Below are 17,954 nucleotides of genomic sequence, written 5' to 3'. Positions count from 1 at the left end.
TAGAGGAGGGTGGCTTTATTGCCCTAGAAGGTTTAATGTGGTCATATTAATCGTTCCCGAGATGAACGGGCTAGTACCTTAATCCGGCAAAAGACCATCAACACCGATAACACTCCCCAAAACCTTCGGGGAGTGTGTTTATCGTTAATACAGCAACGACATACCGCTGATCCTTGGTTCATGTCTAGCAGATGCCGCACGGATCCGGCATACAATGTGTACGTTCCGCTAATTTGTAGGAAAAATTGAGAAATAGCACGACTTTACTCTCCTCTACTTATTAAAACAAGTTGCCACAAATGCGGTGTGAAATTGAAAATCGGCTGAACTTGTACCTTGCATGTTAGCGACATTTTTTCTTCCCGTAGTACTGCCGGCGAATGACTGGAAAATATTGTTACAGCTCTTGGTCGTAATCTTTATAGGAGAGAAACTCTGAACGTGATTTCCTGAACTTACGGCAGCAAATGTTGTTAATCGTGAGTAGTTGTCATATGAAATTATTCCGGAGATGGTCGGCTTAGTGCCTTAATGATACTGTAATTCGCAAGCAGAGAAAAGAGTGCTGAAGCTGAACGGAGTGAGTGCGAAGAGCTTGAGATGCTGGCTGATAGTAATAATGCTCGAAAATTGGAAACAACTATACGAAAGAGCAGATTACTGCATTGATGATAATGTCTACCTGATAACCGATGTACGTAGTGAGCATTGCTCCTCCTCACTGCTAAGTGGCGGGAAAAGGAACGAAATCGATACATCAATCCCTGGTGACTCAAAGAGGGACCCGCCGTTACCCGACAATGACGAAAAGATAATATTCCGGAAAAAAATTACACTCGAGCTTTAAATATTGACGCGAAGACGTGGTAGAGAGCATGCATAAACTCCTAAGCAAGAAATTGGCAGCATATGGAATTGAAAGGCGCTTTAAGTGATCTAGCAAACCATGCCAACTACAGCGAAATCAGTCTGCTTGATATCGTATGTAAGTTCTATTAAATGGTCAACGAACCGATTGGACCTTTAGCAGCGGAACTTCAGATCAAGTTAATCTTATATCCAATAGATCTTCACGACATCCCCAATCCTGCAGAAGGTTTATGACAAAAGAGTCAACAAACACAATCTCTTTGTTGACTTCCAAGCAACTTTAAATCGCCAAAGTTGTTCACCTCACTTCAGTTAAAAGTCCCTGCAAATATTGTAAGGTTTTGTAAAATGATGTTGAGTAACCCCATCAACTCAGTAAGGATTAGAAGGGATTTCTCCAAGTCTTTCGGAACTAAACTAAGACTTAGGCAATACAACTCTCTATCGTTCGATTTCTTTGAGGTTATATCACAAGTTATGCCTTCTCTGGTTTTGATAAGGAGGGCAACTTACGAAAGTCTTTTGGTGAACGAGGCCAAAGCTATACTTGATATCTTCAAAAAAAAAGTTAGCGTTGGGGTATATTCACTAGAAACTGTAAAGTACTTTATTCACTTGACAATTAGTAAATGCTAGTATTGACTGAATAGGCCATTAAAAGGTAAAGCTCTCTCGACGAATAAAATCACGCTCTACTACCTTATCATGGCAACCCTAATGTACGCCACTGATTCATGAACGTCGTGATATGAAAGGTGTGTTTAATTAAGATCTCTTGAGTTTTATACATCTCTGAGAGTGTACTTCTATTGACATCCATGTTTGGAAGCAGCTGAAAGTGGATACCTGAATTGGTAGGGGCAGTAGATGATAGATTTGATCTCCTTTGATGTTCCCTGTTTGCGTGATTTATGACCGAACAAGAATGACTTGTATGGCATGTTATGCAACTGCCAAAATCCCCTTTGCCGTTAAGCGCCCTATAATGCTGATGATGATAGCGTCTAGGACATTCGATTTGATAACGTTTTTCTTAGTCTAGGGCTTGCAGATAACAGCCAAATTGCATTTGACTACGAAAGCATGCATAGCCTGTAGTACATATATATGTATGTATGCATTTACATTAGACTGGGTCGAGAAAAAAACTATAGACCCTTATTTGAAGCATTTATTAAGATAGTCTCTGGAAAAAAATGTATCCTTCTGAATAGAGGTGGAATTGTTCTTTGTTATAACAAAGTTTATTGACTTCCGATTTTGATTGGTATGTCATTATTTGGTCTTGAGAAGCTCTTTAAATTGGCCATTTAAAGTATGCTTCCCGTTTCGCCAAACCAGAGATCGCAAATAAAAGATACCGAAACCGATATTTTCAATTACAAAAGTTATTTAATCACCACTCCTTAAATAACTCTTAAATTATAGTAATGCTGGCTTCGGTTTCTCATAGAGAACGATCATTTTGCAAGCCAAATAAAGGAAATAGTCAGGGAACGAGATCAACCGTTTACCAACTAAATCTAAATGACGTTCTGTGAAGATGTACGTATGTATGTGTGTGTTCAGAGTTGCTCCAAGTGAACAACATACCTGTGAACAATTTTTGTGCTATAACATGAAATTTTTGATGCGTGAAGAATAGAAAAGGCAAGGAAGGAAAACAAAATCAAAGGTGAGAAAAAAAGTAGGGGACAAAAGGAAATGAAAGAGAAGAAGGTTAAGGAAAGACAGGAAAGGAAAGAAAAAAAGGGGATAACAATCGTTACTGACGAGCTGTCGGATTTTTGCCGACGCTTTATGGACGTGTCAAAAATTTATTTTGGATAAGTTATCGGTTTGTTATCCATTTGTTATAGGCGAGGTATAGACAAGCTAGCGACTTGTAATCGAAGAGTTATAAATTTGTTATCGGTATTTTCTTATCGAAAAGTTATTACTTTAGTATCGAAAAGTTATCTATTTCCTATCGATAAAAAACCTTTTGTTATCAAAAGATGTCGGATTTGTTATCGATGAGTTATCGGTTTGTTGTCGGTATTTTATCGATAACTTTCTGGTAACAATTCGTTAGTGCCTAGTAACAAATCGTTAACTTTTCGATAATAAACCGATAACAATCCGGTATAACGGCAGCACGATAACTTTCCAAATTCATAAATAATTTTTTTTAAGCTTCGATAAATGATTCCAAATAAGTCCCGAAATTATCACGAAATAGTCGTGCAAATTCTCGAAATGTTTAACTATTATCTCGAAATAGTACCTCGAAAAATCTTTAAAAATCAAAATTAGTCCCGAAATGATCTCCAAATAGTCCCGTAATTATCACAACATTGCTACAAAACAGTTTTGAAATTATCTCCGAACCGTCCAAAAATATACTATCGGGACGTAGTACTATTTTTCTGGTTTAAGTTTTGAGGTATAACATTTATTTGCAGACCCTGATAGTAACATAATGTTATGTTCGCATTATGTTAATTCTAGCAGAGCAGATGAGAGATTTACCGTTCCCGAAACCTATTTCGGTAGCAAAATAACAGTTTTAAAAAACCCTTAGACAATAAATCACACTGAACGTTCTCAGTCATAGTGGCAAAATATTTGAAACAGTACAAAAATAAACATTTTTCACGGAGAAGGCTCTTTTTTGTTCTTGGATATCGATTGTTATCCGTAATAAACCGAATTGCGTTTTCTGGTTAACTTTAAAATACCTTATATGCACCAAGCATTGAAAAAAGGACTGTGAAAAGCGCCGCAGAGTTTAAAAAGAGCTTCTGAAAACAAAAGTAATGACGTATGTATGTATGTACTAATTTTAAATATCGAATATCAAATAAGTAAGATATAATATAAAGACGATTTCAGCTTTATTGCAAAACCAAAAAAATAAATTGGTTCCGCCCGAGCTCCTCCCGGCCCAGTCTAATACACATTCTTATGTATCAACTAACACATGTGGCCAGCGTAACGTATGCGGTTGCACGTGGCTTTTGTGCAATTTAACAAATACGTTTGTGTGTGTAGGTGTATGCGTTCAATTGAGCTAAAGGTGCGCGCACGCTTTTTTAACTGAGGTCAATACCATTTCGACTTGTACTTGATATTATGTATACGGGGTACATATATTCATGTGTATGTACATATGTATGTGTGTATGTTTATTTATCATACAATAAAAAATGTATTCATTTTTCAATCAACGTGATATTTTCTCACGATACGAAAACTTTTAAGCTGAGCGTTCGGTTGCTCACTCCCATACACACACACACATGAGCTATATCAATTTGTTGCTGGTCATGCGCTCTGTGACTTACTTCCGCAACACGCAACATTTAGGTTAGATTAACTTCTCTCTTTTGCCTCACTCTGGTGAGGTATGCAGAGCTCTGAACTTTTCCGTTAAGCACATTTTCATAACCATGGTGTCGTTAAAATTTTTATATAACTCGCAATACATGAAAAAGTGCAATTAGATATTGTGAATGTGGAAAGTTTAAGTTTCATAATCTTTCTAAAGTGTTTGGATGAAATTATGGGGTAGGCACAGTTCAAATAAGAAACTTTTCCTGTCCGCCTATGAACTAGCAATTGCATTTGTCATATCTCTATTTTTTACTGCGCTTAATGTGTTGAGGGATTGGTTAGTGTGCAGAAGTCCGCACAATTCTGGTTTGGTCGAGTGACAGCATGTCTACGCAGATAGGAGGAGGCAAAGCTCAGAGAACAAAACTGGTGTGAAACACAGGAATGCGGCAGGCAGCGCCCTCCGTACAACTTCTAGGGGATGTACAACTCAAAGCGATATAAAGCCATGATTGACCGCCCAAAATCTTGCATTAGAATTTTAACGAGCATACTCACAGTGGCTGTAGACAATGGCTGTAGAATCGAAAGCAATACGGGCAAACTAATCAAATGATCTAGTAACCTACATATGTGATCTGCGATAACGGGACTTAAGAGCACACTTTCTCCTTCTTCTTCTTCTTTTTCTTCTTCTTCTCCTTCAAATTCACTTCTTCTTGTAACGATAAATTTTATCGATGTTGGTGGTCTTTCCTCGAATACAAATCCGATACATTCCGGAAAATAGCATAATCTCAGGAACGCCTTTATATGACCACGTTGAGCCTTCAAGGTCATCCAAATTAACAGGATTAGCCACGGATAGGTGCGGTTGGCAATTGTGTTGGATGAGCTATAACCCCTTGAAAGTGTTACGCTACACAGCCTCTTGAATCACAGCACAACCGGTCGTCATTCTCGGCTTATCGTCCTTGGAAGCTCGGTCTGGGCGATGTGCTGAGAATGGAATGAGGACACAATGGACCGATTGGTCGCAGTGTATAACTGTGCAAGAAAGCTACCTACCTACATATCTACGACTACTTAAAGAATCTCTGTTTTGCAACGATATAAACGGAGAACACAGTTCGTTTGCACAGTTCACAGTATACAGTTCTAATAAAAACTGGACAGGTAATCACAAAATGGTTCGATGATTATACCTTAGTTGTTATAGCATATAATAGCAGAGACTTAAACTATAGCCAAAAAAGTCTTCGGCATGCAAAAGCTGATCGATGATTCAATGTAATCGGATGTGCTCATGCGGACTATGAGATTTTCTTGACATTTGCTGTGATACTGATATGCCTTTCGACTCAAATTATCCTAATTTGTAAATAGCTCGATGCAATCACAAAAGAGGTCAGTACTCCCATACCACCCTCGATAGCACTTAAGTTGACCTCGGGACTTTAATAGCCGCGTAGCTATCCGGTATATGTTAATTTTCTAACCATAGTAGCACTGGAAATCACTCCACCCACTGCATTCTTGATAGCGGCAACTTCCGCTTGGGAAAGGCCAGCTTGAACTTAAAGCTTACGTGGAGCTCCTGCCAGTTCTCACCCGAGAGCCATATATCGGGTCAGACGAGTCCCGCTGCCAAGCATTCGTTTGACTGAAGTGAATCACGATTTGTTATCGAAAAGTTATCGATTTGTCAACAAAATATATCGATTTTTTCTTAAACAGTTATCGACGGAATCACAAATCCTGCCCTGTCAAGTATAATAAGAGTTGAGAGCCATTGGCTGCACCGTGGTGTGATGGTAGCGTGCTCCGCCCACCTACACCGCAGATCCTGGGTTCACGCCCCAGGCAAATCAACATCAAAATTTTAGAAACAAGAGTTTTCAAATAGAAGAAAATTTTCTAAGCGGGGTCGCCCCTCGGCAGTGTTTGGAAAGCACTCCGAGTGTATTTCTGCCATCGAAAGGTCTCAGTGAAAACTCATCTGCATTGCAGATGCCTTTCGACTCGGCATAAAACGAGTAGGTCCCGTCCCGTCAATTTGTATTCGGAGATTATCGCGCCTCACATTTATTTATTTTTTTTATATAACTGGTTTAGCCTTTCCAACTGTTGAGTTATTGTGTTCGTAAAAAAAATATCATAAAAGGATGAATTTCAAAACAAAAATATTGCATGCGCATGCAAAAACAAAGCTTAAGGATATTAAATTACAAATATAGAGCTCTGAAAACGTTTGCGGCGATTGCCATCGTCTTCTTATGCAATGCAATGCAACTTTGAGTTTCCGTATTCTGCTCAATTGGGGGCACTGCACTCAACTTTTTAAAGATGCACGTTTAGCTGCACTTCAATAGTTAAAACCACTAAATCTTCCCTTATTTTCACGAAGATGAAAATCTCAGCCCTTCAGCAAGCCAACACAAATACTTATACATATACGGTATAACAGTACATTCGTGTATGTAGGTGAAGGCAAAATCATTCGGCCATAAATCTAAAAATGGTCAAAAACCACCACCCCCTCTGTCGTATTCATTGTCGTAGTTAAGTGCTCGTTGCTCGCATTGATAAGCACACGACGTACAGTGCAACATTTTCATAGAAATTGACGTCAAAACTATGTAGAGAAATCCTTTCGTATAAACACTGCAAACAAATTTCGGAATTTGTACTTAATATTCTTAATATGTACTTCTTAAAATCTTGCTAATTTTTTTCAATAATTTAATGGCTGTTCAGCTTGTAATGTCCCTTAAATCATTGGACTGACGTGTGAATGGTTTGATATTCATTTATTAATTTCTTTCAAATTATAATCTAGAATACTTAAAACTTCTTTATGCGAATTTCACACCGAGGCGTAATCAAATAATTAGTCAAGTTTTCTACATCAAAGTCCCTATTGAACTCAATCTTCCATTCAAAATACAACTTCTTAATTATCTCATTATTGCTTTAATGAATGCCTAATGGAGATCAAAATCTAGTCGGTTTTGTTTGGTGTTTCGGATTTTATTGTCAATATAACAAATGATAATGACAAACAAAAACAGTAAAACGCCAGAAAAAGTTTTTTTTTATTTCTGCAGCATTTTCAGCGAAGGATAATATGGCTTTTATAAAAATGAACACATACCTTGTTAAGTGTGGCATCTATGAAGAGTTGCGCATGCATTTTGTTTCGATTGTCTTTGGAGCTAATAAAATAATTTTAAAAAAAGTTTAAGTTAAACGGTTTTATTGAAAACAATACTTACATGAAGTAATAATAATACTAAAAGTAGAAAATAATTAGGTAGGTCTTAGGTACCAGTCATCACACTCCTCATCAATCTAGGGCGTTGATAAGACCATTAAATAAAAGCGTTGGGCGCGTGAAATTGCTAAAAATGTGAGGCGTAGCATAACCTGATTAAAGTTCCGTTGGTCTTATATATGACTATCAATAGAAATTTGACGCATCCAACGCTTTTATTTTTAATTGTCTTATCAACGACCTAGATTGATGAGGAGTGTGATGACTAGTACCTAGGACCTACCTAATTATTTTCTAGCTTTTAGTATTATTATTACTTCATGTAAGTATTGTTTTCAATAAAACCGTTTAACTTAAAAAATTTTGTTTAATTATTTTATTTTCAAGTTTTTAGTCTTTATTTAATTGCCTATTATTCTCACTCATTCTATTTAGCTCATTTAGTGACTCATTATTACAAGGACTCTTTCCTGACAATTTGTTACAATCTAAGTACTCAATACATAATCCTTCCAAAGACTTTACTCGACTCTGCGCCACGTATGCTTGTCCCTCCTCCAACTCCAAAATATTTTGATGTCACTTCTGCCGGACTGTATGTAATATTTGTTCCAAATATGAGCCAAATCGGACATCATAGGTTGCTTTCCATTCATGTATGTATTATGTGTTCCAAATATGGACCAAATCGGACCACAAATACGATTTTTGTGCATATCACGATCCTTGCGCCACCTAGCGGCGATTTTTTCTTATTATTGCGTTGTCATCGGGTTCTGAACTATATTCCAAGTTTCAATTACAAAATTCGTGCCAGCCAGCCATCCAACCAACCAGCCTGTCAAGTCAAACTAATTCTATCTTAAATATGACTTAACAACAAATTAAATTAATTAGTTCAATAAAAGTTTAAACTTAAATTTAGTTTATGAAAAATCAATATGCTTCGAGATCACGGGTTATATTCTTTCGCCGCTCTAACAATCAGAGCAATAGAAGCATACATTTTTCTAATTCTATCTAGTGAGAACTTCGCAGGGCTCGACATCCTTGAAATGTATGACTTCAATAAAAAAGCAAATAGAAAAGTGAGCGATAGGAAAAATCCTAAAACTGAATTATGGGACTTTATCCTGAAAATGCAGAGACCAGATTGTAATTTACACAAATATTTTCTAGATCTGCTGCAGTCATTCTTTATGACAAGCTTGATATGGAAAACAGCATATTCCAACTTGGATTGTACTATAGATGTGGTTGAGCACAAGTAGAGCTTACGATTTCTCTCCTTCTCGCGAGATTCTCGAATCTCGAATTACTCGTAAGGCTCGCGAGCTTCTCGACATTCAGTTTAATCGATTAGTTGGCTGTTTTATATAGAGCTTACGATTTCTTCTGGAGCACAAGCGAAAATGTCCACTAGCCACAAGTAAAAAACACCGAAATGTATAGAATATTGCCAATTCAACGACTGAATTGAAAGTCGAGAAGCTCGCGAGTATTTCGAGATTCAAAAATCTCACGAGAAGCCGTGTTCTCGATGTCTCTTTAAAAAAAATATTGTGAACAAGGTTATATCTATAATAAATATGTTTTGAATTAAGTGTCATTGAAAAGCAATATAATCAACAAAAAAGTCACAAGTAAAAAAAACAGGTGTATAAATACTGTCCATACAGCGATTAAGTTTATGTCAAGAAGCTCGCGAGATTTACGAGTACTTTGAGACACGAGAATCTCGCTAGAAGTCGAGTTCTCGATTTCTTGGGTCTCGAAAATCTCGCTTGTGTTCGAGAAGAAATCGTAAGCTCTAAACGCAAGCGAACTAGTACTTTCCAATTACATATTTGAATATGCTACGAAAAATAAACTCAAGGATCTGATATCACATCGACATACATAAGTACAGTAACCAACATGCAAACTAGCAAGTATGATATTTCTGGTTTTTTAGAGCTTTCTTCGCCTGTACTCGATTTTATGTCAAAACATGGGGGATATCTCCAAAAATTGTATACTGGACGTTTAATACTGTTTAGTACTAGTTTGGTGGCAGAAGGTCACGCAAATAACGGCAACAACAAAACTAGGCAAACAGCATCAAATAGTTTGCATTGGCATAGCGGTGCAATGAAAACGTCCCCTGCTGATGCACTATAGTGCTTTAGCTGGAATACCTCCCTTCCCTATTCTGATAGAGAAAAAGGTAACACTAGGCACACTAAGATTTCAAAATATTTCGGAGTTGAAGCTAGAAAACCTGATAGGGCATATGAAAGTAATAAGAAAATGCATAGGAAATCCCATATTACAACTACATGACGTAATGTCCTCTTATAATGACCCTGACTCAGAGTTCCGGTTCACGGATGGATCGAAATTCGATGACGGAGGAACGGGAGCTGACATCTATGTGCCGAACTTCAAGAAATCGATACCAATAGGATGCTACTCCATCATATTTCAGGCACAAATCGAAGCAATAGATGTTTGTGGTGGAGAATGAACTGCTAGTGGCATATGTATTCCCCACTTTGACAGGCAGTCGAGAAGCTGCCTTTAGACAGACAAAGACGCGTGGTAGGCAAATTGCTACGGTTGTGTCCGGTATGAAGTAGGTCTGCGAAACCAGGCCTATCCGGCCTTTTCCAATCTTAACTACAACCATTATCTTTAGCTACTAACGATGCCGACCTAACCTCGATCATCCATGTAATGACGTGTTTAAGAAATAATTTTTTTTATTTAAATGTGACCAATTTTAATCAAAAAATATTTAATTATCATACCCCAAGATGATTAAAAACGTTCAAATTTAAAAGCATTTTCTGTTCGAAAATAAATGTATCGTAGGGAGAAAAATGTACCTTAAATTTGATTATTCTTGAATAATCATTTATGATTCCTATTTCGAAACGCTTTCTATTCATATTTGATATCATTGTAAAATTGAGCTTTAATTGTTTTAGTCATTTTCTGATCATATTCGTGAACATATTTCAATCGTTTTGGTTGAGATTTTTGAATCATTTTAATGCGATTATCATTCATTTATTCTTCATATCTCATTCAAAATAAGATACTACATAATAATCTTATTTCATCAGGGGAAGAAAGCATGCGAAAGTGAGCTATGCGAACCACAGGTAACTAGCAAACAAACTTGACCGATATACACCTGCGACTACAACATCCAACATCAGTATTATCGTCTGCATCTTAAAATACGGATACGATACGGGATGTTGAACACGTATCCAGGTACATACATATGTCAAGATAGTTTCACTTACCTGGGGTTCAAATAGCTCGCAACCTTTGTATTGTCCAATCATTATGTATTTTCTGGGAAGCCGAAAGTGGAGAAATGGTTGGGGAAATCTCACGAGCAGCAATACATTATTTTTTGTCTTGAAGAATATCTTTTGCATAAATAATACAATTTTTATATATTTTTTCTTAGCTTCATGATTGAAAAAATATGTTTATGAGAAAAAAATAAGATTTTTAATGAAAAGTAAAATTTCAACAAGTATAAAATTCATTATTCAGTCAACAAATATAGTCAGAAAATATTCAGAAAGCTGAATGAAAAATGATTATAAATTTTTGATCACCTAAAGTAAACACATTTGATTCAAATATGATTCCAAAATGTGATTGAAAAACTATATTCAGTTATTGTTCATCGAAAGGTAAGCATATTTGATTACTCTTTTTGAAATATTAAAATTTAATCATCAAAGGACTTCAAAAATTATTCCAAAAAGTGATCGAAAAATAATTTTCGGTTTTTGATCATCAAGAGTATTCATATTTGATTATTTCTTTTGTGCAATTGTATGATAACTCAGTATTTAGTCAGAAAGAGAAATCAAATTGTATTGATATGTAGGGGAATTCAAAATTGAATCACCTAAATGCTGAGTGGGTTGCTGGTTTAACCAAAATCAATACACTGTGCGCTGTTGCGATCTGAAAAGCAAAAAGTGTGTGTACGCAACGACAACGCTAGCACGCTAGCAAAAGCTGTCAAACAACGTGCAGGCATTTGTGATATGGCTTTGCTGCGTGCTGCACCGCCAATGTTCAAGCATTTGTGACCGGTCACATCACACAGCACATACGAAAAATGCCGATGGTGCACGGTAATTGTATTGGATGTTGGCGATGGCGATGGCCATGAAACGTGATTGTGTGATAACACATTTGCGAATAAAACCAATTGTATGGACGAGCAGGAGCTCAGTCATAGGAATACCATCAAGCAAAAGCAATGTAAAGTTAACAAAGTGAAAACAATTAATTTTACTCAAAGACTGAAGAATGCATAAATTAAGTGATTAATTGAAGTAACATAAAGTAAAGTGCGTTAAAAATGTGATAATGCGTTAAAAATAAAAATTATTGCGGAAAAATGAATAAATAAAAATATGTGCAAAAAAATTTATAAAATCATTTATATTTGAAAAAAAGAACCAGACATTTAAAAACTGTTCACACTACTGTAAATTTAATCGAACAAACTTCTTGCTAAGCTTAAAAACCTATTAATTAAAAGAATAAAAATTAAAAAAATATATATATAGTTAATATATTCATTTATTTACAGATCTTAAAACTTGTGTAAAAGAAATCAGGCATAAGGTAAATTGTGTATTTCTCAGACAAAAAACTAAAGCTACCCATATGGTAAAAAAGTGATTTGAATTTTTGTGCAAAGAATCTTAAATAAAAAAAAAACCATTTGAAAAAGAAAATAATCACAAAAATATCAAAAATAATCAAAAAAACAAATAATCAACAATGGAGGCCGAAACAACAGAATCAACACACAACACAAAAGTTTCTGACTCTGCATATTCAAATAGCTGCAGCAATTCCCAGTCACAACGCAGGTGAGTTTTGAAAAATATTTTAGTAAGTAAAGCAAATTTAAGTTCGGCCAATTCTGTGGTACAAAATTTTATTATGATTATGTGATATTGCTTCTTTTTAATATCTTAGAAAATAAGTTTTAATGATTATTTATGAAAGAATTTCAAGAAAAAGTATAATCAATTTATTTGCTTTAACTTAATTCAGTTTTTTTATTAATCCAACATTTTTTCCAATTACATTGCTACCAATATTCAACAATTAAACTTTTAATTTTTTCTTTTCACCTACTCAATAATCTTGTTTTAGTTCAGGGTCATTTTTCAATGTTTTTGAATTCATTATTTTACTTTTTAAAATTTTGTTTTATATAACTTCGTTAATATTTCTATTTTTTTTTATTTTTGACTGGTAATTTATTAAATTATTTGTTTTAAATCTTTAATTTAATTTATTAATTACGAAAAAACAAGACCTTTACATTTTTTTTGCAATAATTATTTTTTTTAGTTAGTTAAATTATTTGATTATTCCAAGTTAATTGATTAATTTTTTTATTTCAAGCATTTTTTTCATTTAAGCTGCTCACTAGTCTTATTTTAATTCAAGCTCATGTAGTGTTTTTGAAATACACTTATTAAACTCTTTTTAAATTTAATATTGTCAATTTATTCTAAATTTTGGACCGAAAATTTGTTTATTTATTTGTTCACCCTAAATTTTTAATTTTCCAGTTAAGCGGTTAACAAAAAAAAAAAAAACAAATTAAAATCACTTAATTTTTTGCAATCATTTTTTGACCTCACGAGTTAAATATAGTAATTTAATTACTTAAATTTTTTCTTTACATGACTAAAGACTAATTGATAATTTTGATTATTTCAAAATTTTTAATTTCAGCTCTTCATTTTTATTATTATTATTTTTTTTAATTCATAGTATGAATACATATTAATTCAAATTGTTTATTTTGTTTTTATATGTATGATTAAAAACTAATTGATTATTTAGTTCATTCAAGGTTTTTTAATTTAAATTCTACTTAATTTTAATCGAAATCGCGATTATTAATTGATTATTTTTAATTGAAATTTTCAGTAGTTTTAATTTAAGGTCAGTAAGGATTTCGAATTGAATTTTTGTTCTTATTTTGAATTAATACTTTGCAATGCAGTTAATGCATTAAAACGAAAGGAAATTGGCAAACAATCAATTACCTAAAACATTGCAGTAACGAATAATCATATATATTTTTCATTAATGCTTTACTTTAAATATCAAAACAAAGAAGAAGAACAGTAAATAAATAAATCCATTTAAAGTCAAATCGCACGTTTTATTGTAAACAGATTAACTCAAAATTTTGATTTTTTTAGAATACTAAAAGAGACCAAAATAGTGAACATAAATGCCTTTTAATTTCATTTTTCCTTAAAAAATAATACTTTGTTTTCGTATTCCTAAAATAATTCAATTTTGGATTACATGTCTTTACAATAAAGTGTGCGAAATAATCGTGACTAATTGTCATTTTTTCAAATAGTTTAAAACAACCAATTAATTAAACTAATCACTTATTTAAATTAAAAGCAATCATTGCTATTTTTGATCAATTTTTTAGTTTAACTAAATCTCACATTGCAAAATAGTTTATTCATATATGAGAAAACATTTAAATGAATCAAATAATATGGAAATTTATTTAAATAATTGAAAAGAATAACATAATTTAAACAATCAAATTATTTATTAAAATCAAATAACTAAAACTAGGTTATGGCAAATAATCTTGTTAGTAGTCATTCTTATCTAGTAAACTATTAACGGTTGTGGTTAAAATATTTAAAGTTCAGTTTTTACTGCTATGAATAATAAACGAGTCAATCGAAACATTTGTTTCTTGCAATTGACTTTTGAAATGTTTTCTTGAGTTCTGCATAAAAAAATAGTTGATTCCATCGAAAAAAAACAGTTTGTGTCAATTGGAGATAAAGAAAAAGAAACAGAGAGGTTGTGAGAAGGAGAATCGAAGAAAAGGAAGAGGAAAAGGAAGGTAGGGGAAAGATGTAGTGGAAGTGCGAGCGAGAGAAATGGAGGGGAGTAAGAGATAAACACCTCTAAAATTCATTTAGATAAACCAAAGATAGCCGGGTCTGCTAGTACATACGTACATACATATATGAGAGGGAAGAGAGACGCCCGCTTAGAAAAAAGTGATGTGGGGCCGAGCAGCGAAAGCACAGAGTCTTCAGATGCCGGCTGATGGGAAAAACGCCCGAAATTCACCAGAAAATTGGGTGGATGATGGATGGTTTCAAGACAAAAGCAAATTACTGTAGAATTTCATTACGAGGAAGTGCAGAGTGCGAAAAATAACAACACGCGAAACTATGTTCTATCCTCCAAGCTCTTCAAACAGGGAGGTTAGATATGGTTGAGCTGGCGCATGACCCCAGGCCTAGTAAATATACTAGCTGTTATGTCTTATAAGCATTTGCCAAATTACGTTGAGCAACACTATCAATCTTGTAAGGAATCTGAGGGGCCTTTCCAAGTGCTTAGAAAGCGAAGAAGGCTGTTGACAATGAGACTCCTCATCGAGCGATTTCTTTAAACCTTATGTTGTAGAAGAGATCTCTAGCAGAAAATCTAAAATGCAATTGTACAATCAATTAGAAGAGAACCACACTTTGGACTGAATGGGCAATTTAAAATAAAAGCCTTCTTTTGTCGAACAAAATTTTCTATTTTTTAAATCTCTCATCACACCTAACCTGATGCATGAGTCCGAAAAGAGGGGGGAGGAATTATAAGTCCAAAATTAAGAGGGTGACTTGAATCCTCTTAATGCTCTCCATTTATGTCAGTTATCGCGAAAAAAGAGGGACTTGTTTAGCAAAATCGACGAGCATAGTCATAAATTGTGGATAAGGGAGGTGGCTGCAGGTTATTGTCCATGGAAATGTAAATGCAAATCGAAATTTACATAGCTGAACCTAGTGCTCTGTTAGGATAATTTAGTATTTTAAGAAATATTTAACAATTGAAAGTTGAATATGTGTCTATTTTTTTATTTCTTTATTTTAGTGGCAGTTCGAAATCACGTCTCAGCGGCAGTCATTCATCTGGCAGCAGCGGTTATGGCGGCAAACCATCCACACAAGCTAGCAGGTATGTAATCGGATACGGGCGCAATATGCCCAAATTATCATCTGATTCTAGGTCGTCAATAAAACTTATTCTAATGCGTTGCGATTTCATTTTACTTAATTACCATTTACAGCAGCGACATGCATATTAAGCGTGATAAAACACGCAAGAAGAAGAAATTGAAATGTTCAACACAAACAGAAAATCAAGATGATGTCCCAAATACAAACGAGCCCCAGAACGAAGAACAAATTACGTTGAGCTGCGACACGACAATCGGTAAATTGATACTTTCGTATCTCGTACGCAATTTCCAAAATAAAAATTAAAATAAAAACAATTATATAAATACCTATACTTATGAAATGGTAAATAACGATTATCAATATACCGTTAATGAGAAAAAAAATTATTTATGAATTTGTAGCACAATGCAGTCGCCAAAAGGAAAATAAAGAGACATCCTTGCTATTGGAGAAGGAGACAATTGAACAAAAAGCAGAGATTTCATTACAGTTTCCTATACCATCACCTCAATCCAGTAAGTAAAAAATAAAAACAACTTTTTTGCGGATCTGTTATTGTAGACTAGGTTGTATGTTATGGTGGGTCAGTTTTCAATTAATTATTATTTTACAACTTTTTTAATTATTAATTTATTTAGGTATTTTATTTTACTTACTTTCTTTTATCTTATTTTATTTTATTTCATTTTATTTGGATTCTAATTTCTTTTATTTAATTTTATTATATTTTGTTTTAATTTATTTTATTTTATTTTATTTTTTTTTTGTTTATTTTTTTATTTCATTTTATTTTTGTTTTCTTTTATTTCACCTTGATTTTTTTATCATATTTTGATATTTAATTTTTTTTTTTTTTTTGTTATTTTGTTTGTTTATCTTCGTTTTTATTTAGTTTGATTATTATTTAGCTTTCATTCCAATGTTCAGAAACTTTCATTTTCAAGCGTAAACATCCGGGCTAGGAATAGAAGAAACGGCTCTGCAGGGACGGCTCGAAACTGGAAAAGGGAACTGGGGATAAGTGGTAGTCGAACTATCTGCCGGGCAATCAGTCTAACCGACTTTCTGACTCTTTCAGAGAGAGTGCAGTTAGGCTGCTCGAGGACTATACAGCTTTAAAGACCAATACAATGATCTTAAAGGCGTAAGGGCTTCAGAGACAAATGTGATGATTTTTATTGACAAACAGGCTTCCTTAAGGGCATAAACGTCTAACATGTTGAAACTGAATAGCCTCTCTGCCGTTCCCACGCCATCTCGGCCCGGACCCCATTGAATGGAATTAATTTGCTGATGGAATGGGCACGAAAAATTCAATATAAACTCGGCTCCGTTCGTCTACCACTGGGTTATCGAAGCAGACTCTACTAGGGCAATGAACTTGCAGTGGACAAATCATAATGTCTATGTGGTCTCAAGGACGTTACGGCCATGTTTGGATAGGAAAGGGTCGAGCTTCCTTCCCAATCTAAACAAATGGATAGTAGTACTTACTACCGTTATCAGAAGTCGCTTTGCTATTGAATGGTGCATATCGAAAACCTTTCTTTTGTAGTAGCTGTCTGCATGATGAGGAAGAAAAGCCGTTGCATCACTTCCTTTGCCAATATCCAGGACTTCCAATAAAACAACTTAGTTGGATCGTTCGCTTATACTGAAGTCCATATGCGAAAGCAAGTGGATTTTCAAGACTAATTAGGTAGGAGCCGCCACCCAGCAATCATTGCAGACACAATGAACAAAAATTTCTATGAGTGAAGGTGTGGCAAGCTCCAACGAACGTGCTTTCAATCTAACCCAACAGAACCTCTCCGAAACAGTAACCACCCGAACACTGTGTCATTAAACATATCGTCGGACAAGTTGAAAATCATTCTGTTGAATGTTATAAGTTAAGGAGCCGAGAAACGATGACCTTTTACTTTGCCCATACATGCTTCTGCTTTACATGATTTCCATAACATAAAATTTTGTTTTTTTTTTTTGTTTAATTTCAGCTACAACTCAACAAGGTGGAAAATCCGAGAGAACCTGTGATTCAGCGCCAGGAAAATTGGAAACTTCCGGAAAGGCAGAAAAGCTTAAAGAGGTAAGAGCAAATAATACATCTACAAGAGCTACTTTATATGCTAAGACCGCTTGATATACAAATTGTGGTTAGACGCTTCTAGAAGCGCCCCTAGCCTAAAGTATGTAGGTCAGTGTAGCATTTTCTAAACATAAAAGTTTCCAGTGACATAAACCACGAACGCTACGTCCACAAAAAAACGACATGAGCCAAAGAAAATGGAGTATTGATGAATTGTGTTTCCATAGGTCGTTCCAGAGTTAATTTCGTCGACAAAAGCTACGAGCGGATGTCTGCGAAGACCATGTTTATTAATGTGTTTGAACGTGTGACGAATGTTATTCTGATGATTCTATGGTTCGTAGGAAAAATG

At 34.6% G+C, this 17,954-nt stretch overlaps 1 protein-coding gene across 8 annotated transcripts in view; it reads left to right on the top strand.

The window, feature by feature from the left end:
• per (period) overlaps positions 1–17,954 on the top strand; it is a 54,353-nt gene that overhangs the window by 25,784 nt on the left and 10,615 nt on the right. For 7 of the 8 annotated variants that reach the window (XM_067785489.1, XM_067785485.1, XM_067785487.1 and 4 more), the window contains exons 2-6: positions 12,072–12,357; positions 15,425–15,508; positions 15,621–15,766; positions 15,915–16,028; positions 17,511–17,602. In XM_067785489.1, coding sequence (XP_067641590.1) covers positions 12,266–12,357; positions 15,425–15,508; positions 15,621–15,766; positions 15,915–16,028; positions 17,511–17,602 — 528 coding nt within the window. In that variant the 5' untranslated portion in view covers positions 12,072–12,265. Of the gene's footprint in view, positions 1–11,574; positions 11,827–12,071; positions 12,358–15,424; positions 15,509–15,620; positions 15,767–15,914; positions 16,029–17,510; positions 17,603–17,954 lie in introns of those variants that run through there. The other variant, XM_067785488.1, reaches the window with a different exon arrangement.

This window comes from Eurosta solidaginis, chromosome 4, assembly GCF_040869045.1.
Source record: "Eurosta solidaginis isolate ZX-2024a chromosome 4, ASM4086904v1, whole genome shotgun sequence".
In the NCBI taxonomy this organism is placed as follows: domain Eukaryota; kingdom Metazoa; phylum Arthropoda; class Insecta; order Diptera; family Tephritidae; genus Eurosta; species Eurosta solidaginis.
Note: the sequence above shows the minus strand (reverse complement) of the source record. Positions and strands in the feature narration are given on the sequence as shown.